Below are 27,401 nucleotides of genomic sequence, written 5' to 3' on the forward strand. Positions count from 1 at the left end.
GAGATACATGACATAGAGACAACAGATCTAGACCAAGACTTAGGAAAGACATCAGCAGCATCTGATAAACATCTTGTTAGATCAGCAACTAGAATTTCTTTCTGAGCTCCTTCTCCTGAAACCAACAACCAAAAACATCTTAATGCCAACAATGCTTTATGAGACTTTTGAGCTGCTCCCCCTGAACCTGTGCCTGTTGCACTCCCTGAAACTGTGCCTGAATAATTCTGACATTCCTATTGCTGTTCAGAACTTCAGAGTTTTCCCTTGCTGTTCAGAACTTCATATACGCGTTTTATCCTGTATAAAACAGCGTATGTACGCGGATATTCTTTCTGCAACAAGCGTCCAGCATACACGCGACTTTCCCACCATGCATCCGCGTGTATACGCTCATATTACTTCCGTAACCTGCGTATACCAACTTTTCTGTAGAACAAACAAATTTCAACAACAGGATGAAGCATTAACTACTCCCAGCTTTTGTCTGAGATATTCAAAAGTTTCCCTGGGCAGTGGTTTTGTGAGAATATCAGCAACTTGCTCCTTAGAAGGAACATACTCCAACTTGACCTTCTGTTCAAGCACTTGTTCCCGAAGAAAATGGTACTTGATTGGTATGTGCTTGGTCTTTGAGTGCATGACTGGATTCTTTGAAATGCTGATTGCACTTGTATTATCACATAAGATAGAGACAGGTGGAGTGCAAGTGATTTGAAAGTCCTGCAAGGTCTGCATCATCCAAAGAAGTTGTGTACAACAAGATGCTGCAGCCACATATTCTGCTTCAGCTGTAGATAAGGCAATCGAACTTTGTTTCTTGCTGAACCAAGATACTAATCTGGAACCCATGAAGAAAGCACCTCCACTTGTGCTTTTCCTATCATCCACACTTCCAGCCCAATCTGCATCTGTGTAAGCATGAAGAGTGAGATCAGTATTTCTAGGATACCATAAGCCATAGTTTTGGGTCCCTTGAAGATATTTGAAGATTCTTTTGACTGCCTGAAGATGAGTTTCCTTTGGGTTGGCTTGAAATCTTCCAACCATTCCTACTGCATGTGTAATATCTGGTCGAGTACCTGTCAAATAAAGCAAACTCCCAATCATGGATCTATAAGTGGGTTGGTGGACTGCTGCTGATTCATCATTTGCACTGAGGCTGCATCCTGTAACCATGGGTGTACATACTGGTTTTGACTCTTCCATGCCATACTTCTTCAAGATCTGCTTGAGGTATTTGGTTTGAGACAAGAAGATACCTCCTTCATTTTGTTGGATTTGCAATCCAAGAAAATATGTCAATTCTCCAAGAAGTGACATTTCGAATTCTTTCTGCATAACCAAGGCAAAGTTTTGACTCATAGTCTCTTCATTGCTGCCAAAAATAATATCATCTACATAAACAACAAGAATTAGCAATTTGTTATTTTCAACTTTTATATAGAGATTGCTATCTGCTGATCCTTTTGAAAAGCCTTGTTGGTGAAGATATTTGTCCAACCGATAGTACCAAGCCCTTGGAGCTTGTTTGAGCCCATAGAGAGCCTTTTTCAATCTGCATACAAGGTTTGGATCATTCCCAAGAATGAACCCATCTGGCTGCTCAATATATACTTCTTCTTCTAAGTCTCCATTCAGGAAGGCTGATTTCACGTCCATTTGAAATACCTTGAAGTTTTGAAAGCTTGAGAGAGCAAGGAACATTCGGATGGCCTCTAGTCTTGCCACAGGAGCAAAGGTCTCTTCAAAATCTATTCCTTCTTGCTGTGCATACCCTTTACAAACAAGTCTGGCCTTGTTTCTAATTACTTCTCCATTTTCATTTAACTTATTCTTGAAGACCCATTTTGTTCCTATTACATTCTTATCTTTTGGTCTAGGAACTAATTCCCAAGTGTTGTTCCTTTCGATTTGCTCAAGTTCTTCATCCATTGCTTTGACCCAACATTCATCTTTGCATGCTTCTTTCACATTTTGTGGTTCAATGGAGGAGAGTAGAGCCAAGTAGCTTGAAGCTTCTGCAAGTGTCCTTCTTGTTTGTACTCCTGCTTCTTTCTGCCCCACAATCTGAGTTTCTGGATGATTCTTTTGGACATATCTGGATGGAGTCTTCTCTTCTATTCTTGTCTGCTCCTCTGGTTCTTCTTGAGATTCTTCTTCTTCTTGAGGTTCTTCTTCTTCATCATTTCGCCTTTGAGAGTAACCTTCATCTTCTTCATGATGAACTTGCCTAGGAATATATCCCTTCTCATCAACCACTATATCAATACTGTCAACAATTCTGCCAAGTCTTTTATTGTAGCACTTGTATGCTTTGCTATGTGGAGAATAGCCAAGAAGAATGCCCTCATCTGCTCTAGGTTCAAGTTTGCCAAGTTGCTCATCAGTATTCTTAATATAACATTTGCTCCCAAAGATTTTGAAATGCTTCACGGAAGGAGTTTTACCACTCCAAAGCTCATGAGGTGTTTGAGTGCTGTTTACTCGGACATTTGTTTTGTTAAGAATGATAACAGCAGCATGTGCGGCTTCTCCCCAGAAGGTTGCAGGAGTACCTGATTCATCGAGCATAGCACGAGCCATTTGTTGGATAGTTCTGTTCATTCTTTCCACAACCCCATTTTGCTGAGGAGTTCTAGCTGTAGAGAATTCTCTTCTTATCCCATGTTCATCGCAGAAATCAAAAAATTCATTTGATGTGAACTCCCCACCTCTGTCAGATCTGAGGCACTTGATTTTGTGTCCTGATTCATTTTCAGCCAATGCTTTGAAGGATTTGAATTTTTCGAATGCTTCATCTTTGTGCTTCATAAGCCCTAACCAAACAAACCTTGAGAAATCATCAATGAATAATATCAGATATTCTTCCCCTCGAGGTGTCCTTTTCCTAAATGGACCACATACATCTGTATGGACTAGCTCAAGAGGCAAGCTAGCTGATCCTTCCTTCTCTGGAAAGTTAGTTCTGGTCTGCTTTCCAAACTGACAAGATTTGCATATGGTGTTGTCTGGAATTTTGATATCTGGAAGATCGCGAACTGCCTGATATTTGCATGCTTTCCTTATTTGTGAGAAGCTTAGATGTCCCAACCTTCGATGCCATAACCAGTGCTCTTCATCCTTGCTAAGATAGCATTGTTGTTGTCCTTCTTCAAATATGTACAGATTATTTGGAGTTCTTTTGCCTTTGAGAACTGTTTTACCTGTATCAAGATCACGAACAAGACATCCATTCGATCTGAAAATAACCTCTGTTTTTTGATCACACATCTGGCTGACACTCAGAAGATTATGCTTCAATCCATCAACATACAAAACATTTCCAGCCTTGACCTTTTCTTTCAAAGGAGCAATACCTTTTCCTTTTATAGTTGCAGGAGTATCATTCCCAAAAGAAACTTTCTTTCCCTTTTCTAAAGTAGAATAAGATTCAAGTTTTTCTTTATCACCTGTCATATGTTTCGAACATCCACTGTCAATGTACCATAGATTTTCCTGTCCTTCTGCATAAAATGCTATCCCACATCTTTCTGTTTGAGGTTCCTTTATTCTCCATGTTTTGGTGCTTGTGGCTTGTTCCTTTTTCTCCTGAAACCTGCTCCTGCATTCAGAGTCTTTATGACCAAAATTATTGCAAATAGAACATTCAACTTCATTTTCAAGCACCGAAAAGTTGTTATAGGTCCTTTTTGTAATCCCTGTCATACTTCTTTGTTTTTGAGCTTCCCTAGTCATGATTGTTTTATATGCAACACATTGAGCTGCTCTGTGACCAAAGTTGTGGCAAGAAAAGCATTGTCCATTGAAGAAGCTTCTGCGGTTATTGAATCTACCAGCCAACTGATTTCTATTTTCATCTATTCTTGAGCCAAACTGAGAAGATTTTACCTGTGGTTGGTTGTAGCTTTTGTTCATCCTTAAGGAGGATTGTCCCTGATAGTTTCTGTTTGTAACTCGTCCCTGCTTTACCTGATTATCTTCATTGTTCTTCCGCTCATTTCCTCTTGCTGCATCAAGATAACTTTTTGAGGTGGATGCTTGAGAGGTTTCTCCATTATAGCCCAAACCTGTCTTGTTTAGAGGAGACCGCTGCACACTGATAATCTCATCTAAAGTTTCAGATCCTTTGACAAATTTAAGATTAATAGCTTTTGTTTTCTCAATTTCTTTTCTGAGACCAACAATTTCACCTTCTAGTTTTTCAAGATGTTTTTCCTTTTCATCAATTTGAAATTGCAAAGTATCAATGATCACATTCTTTTCTTCTATGCCTCTCTTGAGTCTAGTGATTTCATTATAGAGATTATCCACATCTATAGCATCCTCATAATCATCATCTTCAAATGCCATTAACAGCTTATATTTATTACCTTGTTCATCTTCATCACTGTTTGATAAGCCATCACTATCTTCATGGGTGTAATAGCTTTTCCTATTTGCACTTTGTTTCTTGTTCCATCTAGCAGGTTCTTTTCCTTTATCCTTATAAGGACATTTTGCTGCATAATGACCTACTTTCCCACAAGCAAAGCATTTGAAAGGTAGCTTACCTCTGAACCTTCCAGAACCCCTTTGAAGATTTCTGACAAAATTTGATTCCTCTTCCTCTTCTTCTGGAACATGGCTTGCTTCATAGTAATCTTCTTTTCCTGATGCCTTAAAAGCAGCTTCCCTTCTGTCAGATGGACCTCCCTTTCTCATTTCATAAGCGGTTAGAATTCCATGTAGCTGAGACATAGTGAGAACACGGAGATTTTCTTTTTCTTCTATTGCAGATACTTTAGATTCAAACTTGGGGGATAAAGATCTTAGAATCTTTTGAACTACTATAGTTTCTCTTATTTCTTCACCCAAATTTTTCATACAATTGACAATCTCATCTACCCGAAGAAAATAATTAGCCACACTTTCATCATTATACATCTTGAGAGTCTCATATTGAATCCTGAGTGTTTGAAGTTTAGCTTGCTTTACCTGTTCATCTCCTTCATAGCTAGTGATCATTTTGTCCCATATTTCTTTTGCTGATTTGAAGTGCATGACCTTCATGAATTCTGTTTGAGATATACTTCCTAATAGAGTACTGACTGCTTTTGCATTTGTTTCATATGCCTTTTTCTCAGCTGGATCTGTAGGAGTAGCTGAAGGAAAAGCATAGCCTGTTTCTACAATGTCCCAAACTTCTGTACCAAGAGATTGAAGATATGCAGTAACTCTTACCTTCCAATAATTGAAATTTGTTCCATCAAAAACCGGTGGCCTGATTGATGCTTCTTTCTCGTAGTTGCTCATGATGAATGATCTTCCTTCAAGCGATCAAGCTTCTCTGAAGGACCTGCTCTGATACCAATTGTTGGAAATAATACTGAGAGGGGGGGTGAATCAGTATTATCAGATTAATCAAACTTTTCAAATGCCCAGAAACATATACGCTACTTCAGTTAAGTGAACCAGCGTGTACACGCTACTGCTGCAAGTTGTCTCTATCTTTCTTAATATGAAACTTCAGTTTACAATCTTTTGTACTGGTGCAGCCTTATACCAGTACGCAGGCTACAACCTGCAGAAGGCTTCAACCTTCTCTCGTTCTCCAAACTTCCTTGGAAGGGAGCTCCAACCCCCTTTGCTCTTGTACTAGCCAAGATACTAGTACGTAGGTGCTGACCTACAATCTTCCTTCTTCCAGGTATCACTTTTCATACATTTTCAGACTTGGATATTCCTGAAGCACAACATTACAATCTGAAGACCACAATTCATTCAATTTCCACAACAGATCATTGAAGCATAAGACAACCAAACTTGAATCACTGAACCACTGAACCCTGTCAATCACCAGTTACCAGAACACAGAGCAGACTACAGAACTCTGCAATAACAGTCAGACCCCACTGTAAACCCAAAATCAAGCTTCAAAATATATACGCTACTTTAATGAGCCGAACCCGCGTATACACGCTCTTTTACCAAAGCCAACCTGCGTACAGATCTAAAAAAAACTTTCTCAATTTGCAGCTGTACCAGACATTAGTTAGACTCAGAACGTAACATTGCGACAATATGCAGATCTAGAAATACGCATAATCAACCATATCATGATAGTGCATTTCAAACCATTAGATCCCGATCTATCCTTAGATCTAGTCTTCCATTAACCGATGTGATCTCTCCTTGGCTTAGATCATGCAACTCAGAACCTGCATATCAGATCTCTTTCTCTCTTAGATATTCATGCCTTGTCAAAAGATGATTTTGCCTAATGATCTTCTTCTCCTTATATAGCCTTAGGCCTTTCTCAATACCAAGAGCCAAAACCATAGTAACACAATACCATCAACTTTAAAACTAGGGATCGACACGCCCGTCGAGACATAATGGTCCGAAATCATAGGCACAACTTCCAAGGACTAACCACCATGAACCAAAGGAACCTTTCCACATACACGCGCTTTTTCTGAATCGAACTTGCGTGTACACGCGACTTGGGCTTAACGAAACGGCGTGTATGAGCTTCCTTGGCATGCTGTACTGAGATCTGTCTTCTGATTAAGTTGCCATCACCTGTACCAACCTCTGAGCACCTGTAGCACCTGTACCATCCTCTGAGTGAGTTGCCATCAAGGACAACACTTGAATCATAATGCCAACAACATCACTTCTTGAAATAGGATGTGTGGGTTCGTTGAGGGTATATAGTATATTATAGTTTATATATATTATATATTATATAAATTATAATATATAGGAAATTCAAATTATGAATTTTCAATTTTGAAATCTTCCAATTTACAACAAGAAAAATAAAACATTGAACATTCACATTGAAATTTCAAATTTAATATCACGCAGAGAGATATGAATCATGATAATAGAAATATATTATATAACCAGGACTCCATTACCATACTACATTCAAAATTTGCCTCAAAGGCATTTCCACACATGAAATAGAAATTTCCAAAAAAAAGTGAAATTGAACAATGAACAAGTCTCAAGATAGCTCTCTAGAGAGGGATCACTCTCATCTGGAGGAACCTGCTCATCCATAGCAACTGGAGGTAGCTCAATAAGACCATCTAGTTGTATCTCCTCGTCCACACATGCAGCATCATCAATTTTTAATATTTTATTAAAAATCCAACAAACAAACAAAAAAACTATGACTACCTAAGTAGGTGTACCCTCCGCGTACCCGTTTTCGGGGAACCACGCACCCTTTTACGGGTACTGAGTACCCGTCACAAAGAAAGAACCGATTTTTAATTTTTGGAGTATCAAATTCTCCATACCCGAACCGGGTTCAGAAGGGTGTGTTTGAGAAGAACCCAAACAGGTTTTTGGTGCTTAGGTGCGCAAATCGGGTACGAGTAAGAGAACCCCACCCCTAGGTTCGAGTACCCCTACTTCACAAGGGTTTTCCCAAGGTAAATCTTGTGTTGTCTTTGTGCATTGTGATCTCTACTGTCCTTGTGCAATTATGGTTGAATTTATGAAGTGTGATTGCTTAATAATAAACCAGAAGTGTTAAAAGAATATCTACATCATTAGAAGTAATTATAGGTTTTCATAAATTAGTGCGTGTATCTATTGCACTTGAAAAATCAACAAAATACCCCCCAAGGGTTCTACCATGGATCACACCCGAATAAATGCTCAATAATTATGGTTCTAGATGAAATAAGATGTAATTCCAAGACAACGAGATCAAACGACCCTATAGCTAAATCTAGAGGGCATAGCAAGTCCTGGAGAGGCTTAAATAGGTTTCCAAGCACATTATCTTTAAATTACAAATTTGTTGTTATAAACTAGGGTTTCTAGCAGCACAATTACAACATGCTAAATTTACAACAGCAAAAACAAAAGAGCCTAAATTTAATAATAAACAAGGAAACAAATTAAAACAAATTTCAATTGCTGAAAATACATAAAACATCAAGACAAAACCCTAGACATCAGCCCTAATTAATGGCTGAAAAATGTATGAAAAATAATATGTATACTTTTCTAATTTAGCACATGCAAAACCTAATCCTAGGACTATAAAGTCTATGGTAATTAATGTTGTACAATGCAGATTTTGTCATAGCCTAACCCTAATTCACTCTAGAAAACATTAAAAAAAAATAGGGTTTGAATATTGTCATTTAAAGTGATTGACACAATAGTGGACTAGTGCCTTTCTCAATCATGGGGGCTAATGGAGTCTAAGGCAAAGTCCACAGAAGAGGATCAATGGAGTAATTTATGAGATAGAGAAAAAGCTACCGTGAGTTTTCTCTACTTCACAAACCTTAATGATTTTCAATCAGATTGAAGATAAAATTCAAGGAAGCTATATTAAGGTTTCTTAATGGAAACTTGATGATAATCTTGCGGAGGAGATGTTACAGCCATAAAAGATTCAACACATTTGGAGTCAATTTCAATAGAGCCCTAATTTCTACAACAAATACAAGATGGAAGAATATACTTACAGTAAATTTGCACAAAATCACCATAAAATCACAATTTATCATCCAAGAGAAAATTCATTCAATCAAAATATCCTCCCCAAGACAAATTGTTCATTTAGTGCTCCATAGCAATGAAGAGAAAAGAGAAACTAGTGCGCACTCTCTTAATTGTAAGTGTGTGTGTGATAATGATCCAACACTAAATCGACTTACCTCTACTTATATGAGAACAACCAAGTCGAAATAGGGTAAAATTAGACTAAAAACCCTAAAAATATTAAAATATGTCGTTACAAGTTAAGCAAGTCAAAAGCCGACCTAATATACAATTATTTCAATGATTAACCATAAAAACAAGCCTCAACTAGCCCACAAGTGTGAGCCAAAATTGCCTCCAAGGGTGACATCATCCTCCTAAAAGTGTCTTTTTCATCAAAATGGGTCATGTATGATTCAAAAGGTGCTCCTCACTCCAAAGCCACATCTCCTCATCAAAAAGTGTATAAGCAACAAGCAAAGGCTCCTTCCAAAAAGCATCCTCATCAAATAAGCCCACATTTCACTCCAAACCACATGAAGAGGACATCATGAAGCTAGGGCATGACATCATCATCTAGAGCAGTGTACCATCCCCTCTAAAGAGCTCTCAAGTCATCATCATCATCATCAAATCATCCCAAAAATAGGGCAACATCCACAAGGTGGTGTAATGCCAACCTAGAAGAGGACATCATGAAGCTAGGGCATGACATCATCATCTAGAGCAGTGTACCATCCCCTCTAAAGAGCTCTCAAGTCATCATCATCATCATCAAATCATCCCAAAAATAGGGCAACATCCACAAGGTGGTGTAATGCCAACCTAGGGGCATCATGCCATCTCTTGGGTACATCAGCTCACTAAGAAGCACCTTGGCCCAAATGTGCAATGTTTCAAGTCTTCGAAGGAGAGGAGAGTGTCATCAACATTGTTGGAAACATCCCAAGGTCAACACTCCTCAAAAGATGGCCAATGTCCTAGCATTAGTTCCCAATTTAATCATCAAATGGGGTTGGACATCCTCTCTAAAGTACTGGAGAAGCATCATTCAATCCCTCAAGGGATGGCAACTATACCTGGGAGCAAGCATCTAAACCTACTCATGGAATCAAGTGAGATCAACATCATAGGTGCATCAAAGTGGACCATTTTTAATGTGAAAAACATCAAAGTACTTTGCACAAGCATCATCTTCAAGTGTCTTTCTAGCTTATGATTTGCAAACATTTTATCATGCTTAGATATGGGAGGGTTATTACAAAACCCTATTAGGTTCTTCCAACCCTAAAGGGAGAAATAGTTCCTAGGCTAACCCATCAATCAACACGTGCACATGGTAGGGGTTTGCTTCATGGAGGATGCCTAGTCTTTGTACCAATTATAAAATTCCCACATCCTTAAGCATTATGACATGGAGAGGGAGCAGTCATAAGACTTGAGTTACCCCTTTCCTCAACTTATTTTTACCAACTCCCTTGTGCACCTTCTTCTTCATTGATTTTCTCTCTTTTCCAAATTTTGCTTGGGTTACAAGCTTTCATCGATTCATCACTAACCCTTTAAAGCTGAAGCATTTTATTGCTCATCAGGTTGGGATAATCATAGTTCTTTTGTTTTAGATAGCTCACACAATACCCAATAACTAGGTGAGGGATAATGAGGGAGGTAGAGCTCAGGATAGGCTTTCATCCACACACTTTTCATTTATTTCTACTAATCTCGTGCATTTTAACATTCATGGCATATGCTTTTTCATTTTCTTTTTATTATTTTTATGAATTTTAGTTTTATTAGTTTTTAGCATTTCTAACAAATTATTAAATTTTATGTTGAATATTCTTTAATAAATAAATTCATTTCATTTTATATCAAAACCATCTTTTAAACAAACATAATTGGAACACCGAAAAAGAAAGAAAACCCACTAAAACTACTACAAATTCAAAAACACAAAATTAATCTTGCTTGTCCTCTTTGAAAAATGGTATAATTACAGTAAAAAGAAAAAACACATCCATCAAGTTGGTGTATATAGGTGCCTAAGCAAGAATAGAATTGCCACCCACTGCAAATCACAATTGAATTGACCAGATGTATACAATAGTCGCTTAAGTAAAGACGTTCCAAACCGAATTAAACATTAGCGTCTAAGAAAACGCCCATTTTGAAAACAGAATTAGCTGCCGATGGGCACAAACTATAAATGATGAGCCACATATTCTGTTTGCTCTCGGATTAGCTGCCAAAGCCAAGGGTATATTCCGATAATCAATCACGAGTTGCAGATTGGCACAATAGAAAAGTGTGACAGTGGTCGAAACCGTGGCAGAGGACACTCGGGCATTACAATCACTGCCATCAAAATCGAGCCATCGGAACAATATGCTAAAAATCCGTGAGATTACCCTACATGGACATTGGAATAACAACCATCAAAATCGAGCCAAATCTGTGAGGCGATAGGATGTGGATATTGGTATAACATCCATCAAAATCGAGCCAAATCCGTGAGGCGACAGTATGTAGATATTGGTATAACAGGTACGTGGAAGCTGCCAGCCGCCAAGTACAGTGGAAAGGTGACTTTGGTAAGCTCACTCCTCGATTAATACGCAGCCGCCTTTGTGATAAGTCGAGACAATTCAAAACAAAATTAAACAAGGAAAGTGTATTTAGACTGCTGAATTTTTTATGATAATTAGATAGAGGGAAATTAAAGTATTGAATTTTGTGCTCCAAAGTATTAAATATTTAATTCCGACTTGAGGGAAAAAACGATTTTAATGAAAAGGATAGATTAATTATGTAAATATTTCATGCAAAAGTATATGGACTATTTAAAACTTATCCTATCATACATATCATTAATTAGGCAGAGGTAGGTAACAAGTTTCGGTCTTCTCGATCACAGCGCCATGTATGAAAGAAAAGGGGTAGCTTCGTCATCTCTAGCTGTCACTGGTAAAAAGATGTAGGTCGAATGGCGGGCGCACCCGTCTCCCCCAAATCCGTCAATCAATACAAGCTGAAGAACCCATAGTAAGATCATGGAGCTTAAACCTTTTTTATTGCGAAATCACATTCTGCAGAGACATGTACGTTATGTGAAGCATCACGCCGAAGGAGTTGTTGATGGTTGAGTGAGAAGTTTGGTCTTTTTATTTCTTTAACCGTGAGCAATAGGATGACATATTGACAGAGAGGGTCGCAGCGTGTTGGAATATTTGTTCGAAGCTAATCTCCAAAAGTATTATCGTTGTCGCTTCTATAATTGACACTCTTGCCAAGCGCGGGATATTTGGCACTCGTATCCCCATGTTTTTGGGCAATTTTGGTTAGAAATCCGGTTTAAATTTTTACTAAGACAACATCAATCCATCTTAAATACAGATCTAACGTGAGTCCAAAGGATCTAATTTTGTAAAAAAAAAAATTATGAGCAGACATTGTTTAAATGTTTTGTATAGTTATTTAAATTTTTCATTTTTCATAATTTTTATTTTAGTGGACATGATCAAAATTTCAGTTCAATTTTGATGACGAAACGGACAGCATTACACATCATACTGGGTTGTAGAATGAGCCTCTCCTCAAAAATTTTGAATTACACATTTCATTAATATGAAAGATAACATTTTCACAACACAATGCATAAGAACAAGCAGGAAAAAAAGAATCGTCATACCTACACCAGGAATGGGTAGGGAAAATTTTGAGGATGGAAACCTAATTTAAAGTTTAGAAACCTTGGTGAATCTCCCTGGTACATAATATGCAATTTGTAAAATGTTTGGAAATGTTTTTGTAAAAGTATTCAAATTTCCAATAACTTTATATAATCTCTATATAAAATTTTGGCTATTTTTAAGGTAAAACAATTTCATACTATAAAATTTGGGCGAATAATTTTTCTAAAAAATGGAAATTAATGATTTTTTTGGGAAAAAACATGGAAATTAGTCCACTTGCGAATATTAACCCCTAAAATTTTCCCTAGGAATGGGGTGAGAGTGGATAAAGAGTACATAAAGAGAACGAAAGTAGTCATGCCTGCAAGTGGAATGGGGTGATAGTGGATAAAAAGTACATAAGAAAAAAATGAAAGTAGTCATGCCTACACCAGGAAAGGGTTGATAGTGGATAAAGAGTACATAAAGAGATGATGGAAAGTGGAAGAATGGTATCAAAAAAGTTATAGACAGGTGTTGAGATCATGCCCATTCGGACACCATTATTTACCATTTTGAATGGAGGCTTGTGATTTGAAACTACCAAACTAGTGTCTGTTGACATTAAAAAAATGATAAAGAGACATCTTGAAAGAGAGGATAGTTGTTGATCCGGATTTAAACAGGAACGCAACAAATTACAGAGATAACCATATACACAAAGATGCAGCGAAAATAATATTTCATTTCATTAATGGAAAATACTGAAATATGCTTACAACCAGAAATGGAGATAAACCAGCTAGAGTGATGGTAGCTTATCTCTGAGAAGAGATGTGGTGGCTATATGCCTCTGAACTGTGTTACAATGAGGCTCGAAGGCCTATTTATTGTTGAGAAACAATGGAAAACCCTTAACATTCCAAAACCTAACCCTAGAAGATGAAACGCCAAACTGTGGGCCCCGTTTGGGTAAATTGGTACACCAACTTCCCAGGGTCGTAACTTTGGCATACGATCTCCGTTTGACGCGTACAATAGCTCGTTAGAAAGATCTATCCGAGCACTACCACTTTGGGAGGCAACATGGGTCCATGGATGGACCCATGTTGCCCCAGATTTCCCAAAAAACGTCGTTTAGGGCCTCAAAACGGCTCCGGAAGTTCAGGACCCGAAAAACTGCTAAAAATAGTAAGTTGTGCTACAATTAAGGAAACTGAAAATGCTGAGAGAAACAATGGTGGGGGTCCAGGTGGACTTGGCAGGTGGCCACCAATATCCACCTGGATCATTCCTCCCCCCTTAGGAAGCAATGGTCCCCATTGCGTTGAGTTCCTCCATGAGATGAGAAAACTTTTGCTGAACTTGTTCCCTGGTGAGCCACTTGCCCTGCTGAAGGAGTTGGCCTGCTTTGACAACTCGATACAGTTGGATATTCTGTTGGCGAGTGTTCTTGATCTGTGTGTCCATGATCCGATCAGTTGCAGCTTGTTCCATGCAATCTGGATTTAATTCTGTGGGTGTGAGCTGTTTTGCAATGTCGGATGTGTCTAGCAATGGTGGAAAGTATGGTCGAAGGCGGTCCACATTGAACACTGGGTGCAGGCCAAGGAATGGGGGAATGCTGAGCTCAAATGCATTGTCTCCCATAGCCTTAGTAATGGTGTAAGGACCATATCGGAGTGGTCTCAATTTCCGATAGGCTCCAGTAAGGCGTTCCTTTTGCAAATGCAACCAGACTTTGTCGCCCACCTGAAACTTGTGTGGCACCCGATGTTGATCATGTCGCTGCTTGTACTTGGCATTTGATTTCTCCAGAATGTCATGGACCTGCTGGCGAATATGTTGGATGCGCTCAATGAAGCTGGTGGCCTTATCTGTTTCGAACTGGACATGAGCTGAATTTATGTGAGTAGCTGCAAGTGGCATGGCCACATCAATGGGGCATAGTGGCTGGAATCCCAAACCCACCTGAAAAGGGCTATGGCCAGTGGAGCTGTGAAGAGCTCGGTTGTAGCTGTGCTGAACATAGGGGAGGCTCTCGTCCCATGTGCGTGGATGCTTTGAGTTATACATGCGCAGAATGTGCACAATCATCCTATTGACAACCTCTGTCTGGCCATCAGTTTGAGGATGGAAGGTTGTGGACTTCGTGAGTTTGGTGTCCAGCATTGACCAGAGACTGGACCAAAATGTGTTGAGAAACCGACTGTCCCGATCTGAGATGATAGACTGTGGGATCCCAAAGTGCACCCACACTCGTTCAAAGAAGAGTTTAGCAGTGGCTTCTGCTGTGATATTCTTCTTGCAGGCCGCCATAATGGCCATCTTCGAGAACCTGTCGACGACCACAAAAACACAGTCATTTCCATGCTTAGTGGAAGGAAGGCCTGACATGTAATCCATGGAGATGGATTCCCAAGGTCGACTAGGGGTAGGCAACGGGCTATAGAGGCCGTGCTTCTTGATGGTCGGTTTGGCAATGGCACAGGCAGTACATGATCTGATGTACTTCCCAACATCCTGTCGAAGATTCGGCCAATAGAAATAATTTTGCAATACTGCCACTGTTTTCTCGACCCCAAAATGCCCAGCAGCCCGACTGTAGTGTGCTTCCCAAATCATCTTGGCACGCTCGCTTGAAGGAACACAAAGGTGACCCAGGTGGCATAACAAGGCATCCTGGAGGTGAAAATTTGGAACATGCCGACCCTCCAAGAGTGTCTGGTATGTGTGGCCGAATTCTGGGTCGCTTTTGTAGAGAAGTGGCCAATCAGAAGTCTCGTGCCCACAAGAGTTGAGCACGGTGGTTAACGCCATGATCGGTGGTCGACTGAGGCAATCTGCAACATTATTGGTGCTGCCCTTCTTATACTTGATATTCAAGTGGAACTGTTGCAGGTATGTAGACCACTTCTGATGGCGATCATTCTGCAATTTCCCTTGGGTCTGTATGAACTGCAGAGGTCGGTGGTCTGTGTGGATGACCGTTTCCTTCCCCAAAATGTAATGCTTCCATTGTCGGCAGGCCTGTACAATGGAATACATCTCTTTATCATAAGTGGGGTACTTCCGGGCTGTGTCTGAAAGTGTTTCACTGTGATATGCCACTGGATGTCCATGTTGAGTAAGGACTGCCCCAATAGCATAGTCAGAGGCATCTGTCTCGACCTCAAATGGTTGTTGTAAATCTGGTAACACGAGCACTGGTGCCATGCAGAGGCGATCCTTCAACTCCATGAATGCCTTCTGTTGAGATTCAGACCAAAAGAATTTTGCTTTCGCCCCTCCCTTGGTGACTTGACTCAAGGGCCAAGTAATATGAGAAAACCCCAACACGAACCTGCGGTAGAAGTTGGCAAGACCTAGAAAGTTGCGGAGCTCTGTTAGAGTGGTTGGAGATGGCCAATCCCGAATGACTTGGATCTTGGCTGGATCGACATGCACCCCCTGTTCATCAATGATGTATCCCAGATACTGAACCTGGGTCATGCCAAAAGTGCATTTCTCCAAATTGGCACATAGCTTGTGTTGCCGTAGTGTTTGGAGAACCTGTCGGATGTGGTGGAGGTGCTCTTCCCAACTCTGACTGAAGATCAGAATGTCATCCAAGTATACTACTACAAAGGAGTTGGTGAATGGCCGCAAGATGTCATCCATTAGCCTCATGAAGGTTGCAGGAGCATTCGTCAATCCGAAAGGCATAACCAACCATTCGAAAAGGCCCTCCTTGGATTTGAAGGCAGTCTTCCACACATCAGAGGGTTCGATTGGTACCTGGTGATATCCTGACTTCAAATCGATCTTGCTGAAATATTTCGCCCCCCTTTAGTTGGTCCAGGAGGTCATCAATCCGCGGGATCGGGTACCTATTACGGACAGTGATCTTGTTCAGCGCCCGATAGTCAATATAGAGTCTCCACGTCCCATCCTTCTTCTGTACCAACACGATCGGGCTCCCACAAGGCGATGAACTCGGACGGATGTGACCTTTCTGCAAGAGCTCCTGAATCTGCCTCTTGATTTCATTGTTCTCCAGAACGGAGCGCCGATAAATTGGTCCATTTGGTAGCGGCGCACCTGGGGTCAGATCGATGGAGTGCTTGACCTGACAGTGCAGAGGAACCCCTGCAGGAGAGGTGAAGATGTCCTCGAACTCCTCCACAACCTTGTCCATCTGTAGTTGTCGTGCAGAAGGACCCTGTCTGGAGGCCGCGGCCACCGTCTTCTTCTTTCCTTGAGGGCGTATCATCAGGAAAACAAATTTCCTGGTTTTGGAAATGATCTTACTGCATTGTTTTGCAGTAATCAAAGAGATGGCGGTAGGTGGTGCTACCTCTGGTATCCTATATAACTTATTTCCCAATGTAACAATAACAGCACGGGGCCTTGATTCATACACAGCATGTCGCTTCCACAAGTATGGCTGTCCTAATAATACATCACAAACTTCAAGGGGAGCAATGTCACACAATACCTCATCCGTGAAGGGCTTGATGTTGTATGGAAGGCGACACTGCTGGCTCACGCGAAGATCTCGTCCTTGGTGAAGCCACCCAATGGTGTATGGTTGTGGATGTGCTGTGGTCGGTAAGCCCAACCGCTTCACGACCTCTGCCGAAATGAGGTTCTTTTGACTCCCGCTATCAACAATGAACTATATCGGGGAGCCCTTTACCCACATCTGGGAGTGGAAGAGACGCTCCTCCTCCTCTGGATCTTCGGGTTCATTTTTCTGGATCTTGGCGGTAGCAACAGTGGCGCTGGGATCCGCATCAATGATCTGCTTCCCTTTGTCATTCCCCTTATCGGGTTCTGACTCAGAGTCGGAACATGCATCTGATTCTGAAACCTTTAGCTCAGCCACCAGTGACTGCTTGGCCCGACACTCACTTGTGTTGTGGGTGGAGCTCTTATGGAACTCACACCATTTTCCCGTGTCCTTTTTCGGCTTCGCGGCGTTGTTCTTTGCTTGTAGCTTCGACGGGTTGTCTTGGGCTGTCCCGCCTTGGCTTTGTCCTTTGTTTTGTGGTTTAGGGGCACCTTTCCCCTGCTTTGGATTCGCAGATCCAAAGTCTCGCTTCTTTTGTTTAAACTTTTGCTCGACCTTGACGGCATATCGGTATGCTGCGCCGAGCGAGGAGATGTTCAGGAATTGTATTTCTTCCTGGATGTACTTGTGCAGGCAACCACGGTACTTGAGTATCAAATGTTGCTCTGAATCCTTAATACCCAACTTTGTGCGAAAGGTATGGAAAAGATTGGTGAACTCCGGCACGTCTTGGTCCTTCCCTGCCGCAACGTGGTCCACTTTATGTATTCATCCTCATAGCTTCCGACAGGGTAGTACTGCTCCTTGATGGCATCCCGGAATGAATTCCAGGTGGGTGCGGCTGAAAATAGTGAGTCAGTACTTTCATCCTTCTGCTCGCAGTAGGTTTCCCACCAGTCCTTGACGTGGGGGGCTGCTTTGAGAAGAGCGAAAACAATCTTTTCCCGACTCGAAAATTCATGAACAGAAAAATAACCCTCTAGCAGATTTAACCATTTATCTACGGCATCTGCGTCTATCTGACCCTCGAATATGGGGATTTCAAAATTAACTTGTACCTTAAAGGGTGTGGAGTTTCCAGAGTAGCTGCTGGAAGCCGATGCGTCGCTTCTGGGTAGCCGCTGAAGGATCTGGGCAAAGCTGTCCATCATCGCGTTCCGTTGTCGCTCGAGGGCTTCTTCGAGCAAGATTTTGATGGGATCTCCTGCCCCCTCGTCTTTCTTCTCATCTGCCATGAGAGGCTGTCGAGATTTGCGAGGTTGGTCTTGCAAAGGTTCGACCAGTTCAAGCCCTAACTCCTTATATCCCGACCTTGTTGGGGACATGCAAAGAAAAACAGAGAAAAAGCAGACCACTCTGATACCACTGATCCGGATTTAAACAGGAACGCAAAAAATTACAGAGATAACCATATACACAAAGATGCAGCGAAAATAATATTTCATTTCATTAATGGAAAATACTGAAATATGCTTACAACCAGAAAGGGAGATAAACCAGCTAGGGCGATGGTAGCTTATCTCTGAGAAGAAATGTGGTGGCTACATGCCTCTGAACTGTGTTACAATGAGGCTCGAAGGCCTATTTATTGTTGAGAAACAATGGAAAACCCTTAACATTCCAAAACCTAACCCTAGAAGATGAAACGCCAAACTGTGGGCCCCGTTTGGGTAAATTGGTACACCAACTTCCCAGGGTCGTAACTTTGGCATACGATCTTTGTTTGACGCGTACAATAGCTCGTTAGAAAGATCTATCCGAGCACTACCACTTTGGGGACCCATGTTGCCCCAGATTTCCCAAAAAACGTCGTTTAGGGCCTCAAAACGGCTCCGGAAGTTCAGGACCCGAAAAACTGCTAAAAATAGTAAGTTGTGCTACAATTAAGGAAACTGAAAATGCTGAGAGAAACAATGGTGGGGGTCCAGGTGGACTTGGCAGGTGGCCACCAATATCCACCTGGATCAGTTGTTTAAGACCTTCTCAAGACAAAACATCTAGCCATAAGTTGATAAATTAGACTAAATTCTTAATAATGATAATAATAATCTAATTTTAAGGTCACAGCGAACCAAACACCAAATTGGTGTATCTGACTCATTTGTTTGTGGGACAAGGGATCCGCCTCTCAATAGCAATTTAACTGCTAAAGTCTACATACTCTCCCCCTTGGATTTGAACTTGTGACCTCTTGCCAAGAACCACATGTTCTTGAATCTTAACCATTAGGCCAGGTATTTGGAGACAAGGCACCAAATGTCTATACCTACAAGGTTGGCATTGATATCCACAACATGTTTCTTCTTAAAAGATGGTTCAAGAACCTAGGTAGAGGTAGTTGACTAGTCACAAAGTGAACCACTAGCCTTGTACCTTTTGCATGTACACCCTAGTTAAGATCAATGGGGGATTCATTGGGATATCAGAGGGGGTTAATAAGTGTTTTTCTTAACAGAGTGAGTTAAAAAGTGGACAAATTCAATCTGTTTGGTAAGTTTATTTTTTCAGCAAAGCAAATTTCCTCTTTGGTTTATTTAGTTTTTCAAAATTTGGATGATGTGGATTGTTTTAAAATAGGTCAAAACCTTTAAAGAAAAATTTCCGCAGTCAAAATTTCCATTAATTAAGTGGAACTATAACTTCCAATAAAATTCTTACCCGATCTAGGGAAGAGATTGACTTTATCCACTAATTAACTTACTCCTTTCCAACCTAGAGTAACATGGTACATGCAATTTTCACCTCTTCAAACTTTGTGAAAAAAATTGTAATTGGATTTCTTGGTGCCATCTATGTGATAAAGAAAATTAGGGTTCTCGAGGGCCTTATTTTGTAGCCCTATATGTTGCTTTTATTCAATGGTTGTTACAAGCGTGTTGTGCCATGGAGATCTTGTTATAATAGAAACTCATAACAAAGGGGCATTTTAGCATACAGTTTTCTTAGTGTGCGAAGTTCCAACTTATCCTGATGGTTATACAGCAAGATTGCCTTTAAATGAAAAATCAAGCCCATATTTTTTCAGCTACATCTCTTTTGTTGAGATTAATTTTGATAATATTTCTTTTTTGGGTAGCTATGGTCTCATCTCTAACAATTAAAGTACTAAGTTTATAAAAATTTGGATACAATACATTTGGATGTGGCTTATGTAAAAATATATATGCCACATCCAAATTTGGCAGCTATGGTCTCACCCCAACCATTTTGGGAGACAATTGAAGTACCAAGTGATCCAAAGATGGATATGAATATTTAAACAGCAGATTGTTATAAGTATCTGGATACAATACATTTTTGTGTGTGGCTTATATAAATATATATGTTAGCAAAATAAATACCACGAAATATAGCATATCCAAGAATGTGATAACAATTATAACCTAAATAATTTATTTGGGATCTTTACTACTTTTTGGAGATTTCACATTTTAACAAGTTTACTCCTAGTTGCATTTGAAAAGGCAGTGTCATCTCGTATATAGCCTAAACTTGTTTTGCATCAATTAAAAAACATGAATACATTTGAGGTCAGAAAATACCATCGTTGTTTGTCTTTCTCTATACCTATGAAATAGTTGCCTCGAGGTTAGTTATCGCTCTCATTATTTTTAAAGTTCTGTTGCAAGTTATTTTTATGTTTTTCTAGTGGACACATTCAATTACTAAGCCCTCTAAAGGAGAGATAACTACAAAACCCATAACATTGTTTCATTACACTGCTTTTACTAAAACTACATAAGAACAATCATTGGCGATCTCAGTTCAGCAGAGTTAAGCTGGTGGCATGTCATGCAACCCATAAAAGTACAATTCCCCCATTACATGAAATGAGCAGATGGGTACAAACCCTAGGTGACTTTGACAAAATAGTACCCCCTTGTCATAAAAGCTTAGCCAAATGAAAGTGATTGTTGTAAGCCCCTTGGGGGTTGTTTCGCCTGCACAAGTGATATTATCTCTTCTTAATTTCTAATAACCATTCCACAATGGCAGTAACACCATGGAAAATAGGTAAGAACCAACTACAGGAATCTGCATAGGACATGACAACTAAAGCAAAGATGATAGTATTAGCTTGATCAGCATAACTAAAACAAAGAGAACGGATTAAAGAGTCAAGAAGTTTCTCAAAGAAAATCAAGCAACAATCAGAAGCATAGCAACAAGTAGCAAAGCAAAGAGGAAGGCTTCAAAATAATGTTCAAGGAATGACCTTACAACTAGACTACTTGGATAGTTGGTTCTTAACTAGACCCCAGCGGTCAAAGATAGGCTCCACCACTCAGGCCTAATAAATGGTTGCTGTCTGGTTTCACAAAATAGCATGTGTTGTGGGAATGTGGAGTTGCTAGAGCATTTTGGGAATGGATTACCGCTGAGTGCAACAATCTCTTTGTCAGTCTTCTTTGGGAGGGAGTCAGTTTGGGGATGGATGGATGATCAGGCAGCCTAGCAGAGGTATATAGAACACCTAAGCCTGATGAGCATCTTTTTTAGGCTAAAAAAAGATGTGCTACCGAACGGGAATGCCTCCCCCTTCATTTGGGAAAGATTGCAGATGTTAGATCAATGTTAGCAGCATAGATTTCAGCCAGAATTGGAATTTTAAAAAGAGTGTAGAACCTCTCTTCAGAATAAGGGCCAAAGAAGATATACTGGCATTCCTTGCATATGTGGGGAGAGGTAGGCTATAACCACAGCTTGGCCCAATGATATATACTACTTGGTGTACTCTTCCATTGTTCATTAATGAAATATGAGATGTGATTTCATGAAAAAACACAAACGAATATCAAGGAACAACTGTGAACCTGCAATAAATGTTATAAATGCCTCGGAGAAATGGATAATGTAACTCCAAGTTCTTATCCAAGAGGTGGATATAAATTTTTTGAAGAACCAAGAAAAAAGGTCAAAGCTCTCACTAAAAATGACGCACTCATCTTGGATCTGCAAGGAACATTTCTACCAAATGTGAAATTGCTACTTAGGACAGGTAGAATTCCATCATATATTTGAAAATGATCAGGTTGAGGAGAACGTCCCAAATTTTGAATTGTCCATTATACTAAATAAAAAAAATAGTTGCTCATTGAAAATTTATGGTGGAAAAATAAATGGCAAAACCAAGGTTGCTTTCAATGCCAATTGAGTAACACAATTTAAATAAACTGGTATAAATTTTAGTGTCACAGATGCAGTATTTCCTCCACTGAGGTTCATTTCTTTGACAAACATCCTAGCAAAGGCACATAAGTTAGTTTCTTCTATCAGAGTTTAACATCACTCCAGACCATCTTTCATATAATTACTTCAAACTGATGTCTCTTCCATGAAGGGTCAGAAAAAGTGACCTATAGTACTCATGGATGGAATTAAAGTATCGATGTATGTTATTTATGAATATAATGTCAGTATAAATGTCATAGTACAAGGACAAAAGCAATATTCTGGAATGTTAAACCTTCTGTAAGTATAGATTTGAATGCAGAACATAAACACAGTAAAATTTTGCATGAATTGCAATAAATAGATTATTTCAAAAATTAGACTTTCTAAATACTTATCATATGAAAGTGAATTGTGACATCTACCAGGAACTTTGACCTTTGCAATATTACTGTAACAAAAAGAAGTAAGCTATATACCTTTGCATTATTTGTCAACTCAGCTGGAGATGTAATGCTGCAATTTTGGTCAGGATCATCCAGAAGAACATCTAACCATCTCTCAACACTCTCTTCATTCATGTCAATTAAATTCTCAGATGATGTTTCAGATGGCAGTTTTAAGTTTGATTTATTTTCACCTTCTTGCAAAACTGGTGATTGATGTCCAGTATAGAATGTTTCAGCCAGATTGCCAAGTAAGGTGTTGTTATTTGCACCATCTGAATCATTTTTCTCAGTTGGGGCAACAGACTGGTCACCACTTTTGTTCCTAATCCATTTTTCTTGACCACACGACATAAGACAAAAGAATCCTGCAAAGGTAATTCCATCAATACTGACTATTGAAACAGTTCTTAATGACATTTAAAGCAATCTGAAATAAGTTATAACTGAAGAAACTCCCCAAGAGACAGTATCTCGTAATACCAACAACTTTAATGGTGCAGAGAGACTCAACATTCTCATATACTTCCCACAGGTTTAATGGCTACAAATGAAAAATATCAACATCCAAAGAAGAAGAGACAGACAGGACACCTGTAAACCAGGTGCTTGGCACTCCTTCTCATCGATCCGATACTCATGCATAACCCAATCTGTCCTTTCTCCAAATGGAGCACGACCCATGTAGAATACTAGTGTCTTTTTTGTTCCAATTGTGCTCCGCTGAGATGTAACTTTTCGGTCCTTACCAGTTGCTTTCCAGTAACCAGCTTCAGTGGCCCTGTTAGTACGTGAGCCATTTGGATACTTTCTATCGCGCGGACTAAAGAAATGCCACTGTAGATTTTTGCTTTGAAGGCAAATTTTATCTGCCAAAGTACAAGATATTCAAGTCAGCCCAGTAACCAGCACAATTATTGGTGTTCCAGTGACTCCAGAGCATAGCTATCCAAAATAGCAGGACAATCAAATTCAAAATTAAATGTTAGTTAGCAACCAGAAACCTGAATAGAGAAGACAAAGTTCAATTATTGAATACTCAAGCTGCTAAAGAAATGTACACTTGTCTCAATTGTCTACCAATAAGGCAATATGTGATGCACGCAGACACGGAGCTTAAAAAACAAAATCACTAGACTGCTCAAACTTAATTTAAGGCAGCAGCCTTACCTTAAGGATAAAGCATATAAAATTCTTAAACTAGCTTGAAGATAAAAGACCTAAAACATAACAGAGAACAAAAGAAATAGAATCAAAAAACAACCTACCAGGCAAATCCCATGGTTCGCACTTATAAAGGTCCACCTCAGGAATAATGTCATGCTCAATCTTATGGCCATGTACTTTCCTCTTCAAGTAATAAGCAACGAGTTCTTCATCTGTTGGGTGGAAACCAAAGCCAGGAAGCAACGAAAATGGTGCCATCAAATTGAAACAAATCTACCTGTGTAAGAAAATTGATGTTTGAGCAATCTGTATGAAGATTAAGAACAAAAGGAAAATGAAAACTACTTCAAATCTTCAAAAGGAAATTAAGGATTTTGAGTATCACTCAATTTCATCCCAAAACAAAATCCTTTGCTCAGCAAAAAAGTCAGAATGAGCCAAACAAAATGCAAAAGTAAGAAGAATTACAAAGAGTTTCAAGTTGACTATCTTTCATATAAACTAGCTAGAAGGCTATTTGAAACCTGGCACTATTCTAGATTTTCATTTTTCCTGGAAAACATTAAGAGTTATAAGAATTTCTGCCTAAGACCATGTTCATGGCCAGAATTTCTGCATAAGACCATGTTCATGGCCAGAACAATCAAGTCCCTAGCAAAACTTTAATGATTTCGAGGAAGTTCCAACCCAGTCTCCATCCTCGATTCCTAGAAAGCAGAAAAGGCCAAATAAACTCTGAAAAGAAGATACAATCAAAGCTTATTTTTGTCCATGACATGGGTACTGGACAGTTCATAGACTCCACCCAAGGAAGATCCTCCAGGCTGAGGATTTGACATGAGCATGAGGCCATGAGAGAACCCATAAAACACAAAAACCCAACCCAAGTGATGTTCCCATCATCAACTGAGGCTTTGACAATACGAATCAGCATACACACTTCTTCTTGGGCATAGCTGACAATTTAGGAAAATGGAGACCATCAACCATGACAAGGGAACTTTCTGCTACAGCTTCAGAACTTGTTACAGAGCATCAAACAGTCAAGGGATGAGTCAGTTCCTTCTCTGCAGCAATGTATTACATCTACTTATGCTTGGAACATCAACCAACCATGGCCTCCTAACTAGTTCATCAACTAGAAAAAAAAAACATAGCAACTCAATCTCTTAATGGGAAACATCAACCAGTCAAAGCTAGAAACATTCTCACTAATAATAGCAGAAGAAACTTTCAGCAATATAGCTGATTCCAGATTTTCATGATCCAAACTTCACAGACAGCAAACAAAGATTGTAGACAACATGCCAAGAACCCACTTTCTAGAGATAGAAGATGTTAGCTAAAGAATCTTACATCAATCGCAGCAAGATAAACTGAAAAATGGTTAAGGAGGCAGATGAAACAGATAATACCACCCATTACTTTTCAGTCTGGTTTGCTGAGGCATTAGAAGGTGGTTATTCTCTCCTTGGTAAAGATCATGGTAAGATATGTTTTTTTATTCCAAGGAAAATCTTACAGGATTCCCCCTCTTCCCTGCAATATCTGGATGGAGGGAAGTATGGAGGGCAGTTCAACCACCAACCACAATAGCCACTAGCGACCACAATGGACTCAACCAGATTTGAACTGGTGACCTACAGCCTTTCTGTCAGCAAAATGCCTTAAGCAAATAGTTCAACTTCAACTGACAGAGTTAACCCCTTGGGGGATAGTACGATATGTTTTCACTTAACTACCTGCCCATCAATTTCACGTGGATTTGAGAAAGCTTATTCACCCAAACAAGGTTTCACTCACACAACCCAAACTGGCTGCCCTCACACACTCATGGTTGGTACATCTTCATAATATCCAATCCTTCACTGCTTAACATCAATCCAGCCACCTATCTTTAAGTCAAGACTTCCAAATCTGACATGCATCGCACGTTCAAGACTTTCAAGTCTTACTCATCGCACATTCAAGACTCATTTGCCAACAAGAAACACAAAACTAAAAATAAATTATAACTACAAATCATTATTCCACCCCTGATGGAACATTTTTATACAAATCCCCACAGTTTACAAAATCCAGATGATAGCATAATATTTACCAAGTGACCGATCTACTCTACTATCATGAAAATAATAGATATATAGATTTACCAAGTGACCGGTCTACTCTATTATCATGAAAATAATAAATATATAAAGCATGTACAAGATTGGGCAGTACAGACTTACAAATTTACACTTCGACGTCTATCGTAAAAATCAATTCTGGTAAATCTCTCTACAAGGAACAAAACCTTTGCTCGAATTCAAATAAAACCCTGTGTCAAAAAGCAAAAGTGATCCAATTCAGATAAGGCTGCCACTATGAAAACGTCAATCACTAGCAATAATAAATAATTCGGTAAAGAAACTTTGTAAATAGATGCATTTGAAATTGTTCTGTCATTGACTGTACCATAATAAAACAGAAGCACTAAGTTTTTCTTTGAAACTTGATAAATGGAGTGTCTTTATAGCAGCTAACGGCACTAGAGATTCTTTAAAGGCCTCCGTACTGCAACAGTTAAAACTAAAATTTTCCTGAAAGGAAACTAGCAAAATCTCCACCAGAGGTCGGCAGACTACAAAAAATTAAAATGACCCCTTTAACATGAGCTAGAGATCGAAACTAGCTAGATTTTTTTTTCCTAAATTGAACAGTTCCGAGAACCTTTCCTTTGGTCTCCACTAAAATATTCAATATACAATCAGCTAAACTGTATTCCAGACTACAACCAACTTCGAGCTTTCCCAATTCAATCTCTACGTTTGATACCATAAGCAAACAAAATGTTCTCCAAAACGTTACTTTCGCTTTCGTCTTTCATCTCTCTGGTGGAGACCACGGCTCGTGATATCAAAAGAAAAGACAGACGGGTGTTAAGACATGACATTAAAATATCTCGAAGGTCAAAATATTTGAGAAGTATAGAAGAGCTTCGATATCAGTCTTTACTGGAAACACCCAGAATACCTACAAGCTTTGAAAATTTCCACTCAAAGCCGTATGATTAAGAAGGAAACGCTCCTTAGATGCCCAAGTTGTACGAATTTGAACCTCTATCTTTTGCCAGAACAAAAAAAATACACGGATAACTCCAAAGAGGAATGAATTGTGAAAATCTCCCTCAGAACCCCCCAGAAGTAACGAAACCTTGTCAAAGCATTGTCGATCCCAACAGATTTCAGAACTTTTATTTCAATCTCTGCTATGTTATATCGTTTTTATGTTAAGTGTGTTAATGTCAGTGGATCTCATCCTGCGCCTGCTAACTATGGCAATATACAATTCACACCCGTTAGTTTTGACGGATTACACCCCCCTTCTACCTAAATTTATCGCCAAAGATTAGACATCGTAAATATCCATCGAGACTTGGCCTGTTACAGAAATTTCCAATTAAATTCTAGCAATGGTCACAAATTTTCCGCAAACATCCGCATATAGCTCGAAAAATAAAGATTTTCAGAGATTACAACAGAAAACACGAAACTTCACGACTTTCTGCTATTATCAAAGGAAAACAGAGATCTATTATGAAAAGATGAAAGAAATTTTACCTGAATAATGTCCAACCTCCAATTTCGATTGAAAGGCACGAGCGGAGGGCCGGAAAGCACTAAAGAAAGAAAAAATAAAACAATAAAAATAAAGACCAGAAAATGTATCAAATTCACCGTTCAAATCCGGGGGAAATCAATGACTATTTAACAAGGAGAAGGCATCCAAGCTCCGCAGTGGTAAAATACGGCAGAAATTGAGTAATTGCGCATAGGCATTACAGGGGTTTCATGAAACCCTACGGTTGCCCTCTCCCTTATCGCACCAGAGTAAAGTAGCAACTACACACATTCT

General features: G+C 39.5%; 1 protein-coding gene across 1 annotated transcript in view; it reads right to left on the bottom strand.

Annotated features, from left to right (window-relative positions):
* LOC149248434 (uncharacterized) overlaps positions 1–23,072 on the bottom strand; it is a 48,812-nt gene extending 25,740 nt beyond the window's left edge. The window contains exons 1-2 of the mRNA XM_089458427.1: positions 22,932–23,072; positions 22,371–22,705 (exon numbers count right to left, since the gene is read on the bottom strand). Of these exons, the coding sequence (XP_089314553.1) occupies positions 22,371–22,691 (321 nt within the window). The 5' untranslated portion in view covers positions 22,692–22,705; positions 22,932–23,072. The remainder of the gene's footprint in view (positions 1–22,370; positions 22,706–22,931) is intronic.
* Between the last annotated feature and the right edge of the window lie 4,329 nt (positions 23,073–27,401).

Source organism: Pinus tabuliformis, chromosome 7 (assembly GCF_031772625.1).
Source record: "Pinus tabuliformis cultivar Carrire ecotype Pingquan chromosome 7, CPIR1, whole genome shotgun sequence".
Classification (NCBI taxonomy): Eukaryota; Viridiplantae; Streptophyta; class Pinopsida; order Pinales; family Pinaceae; genus Pinus; species Pinus tabuliformis.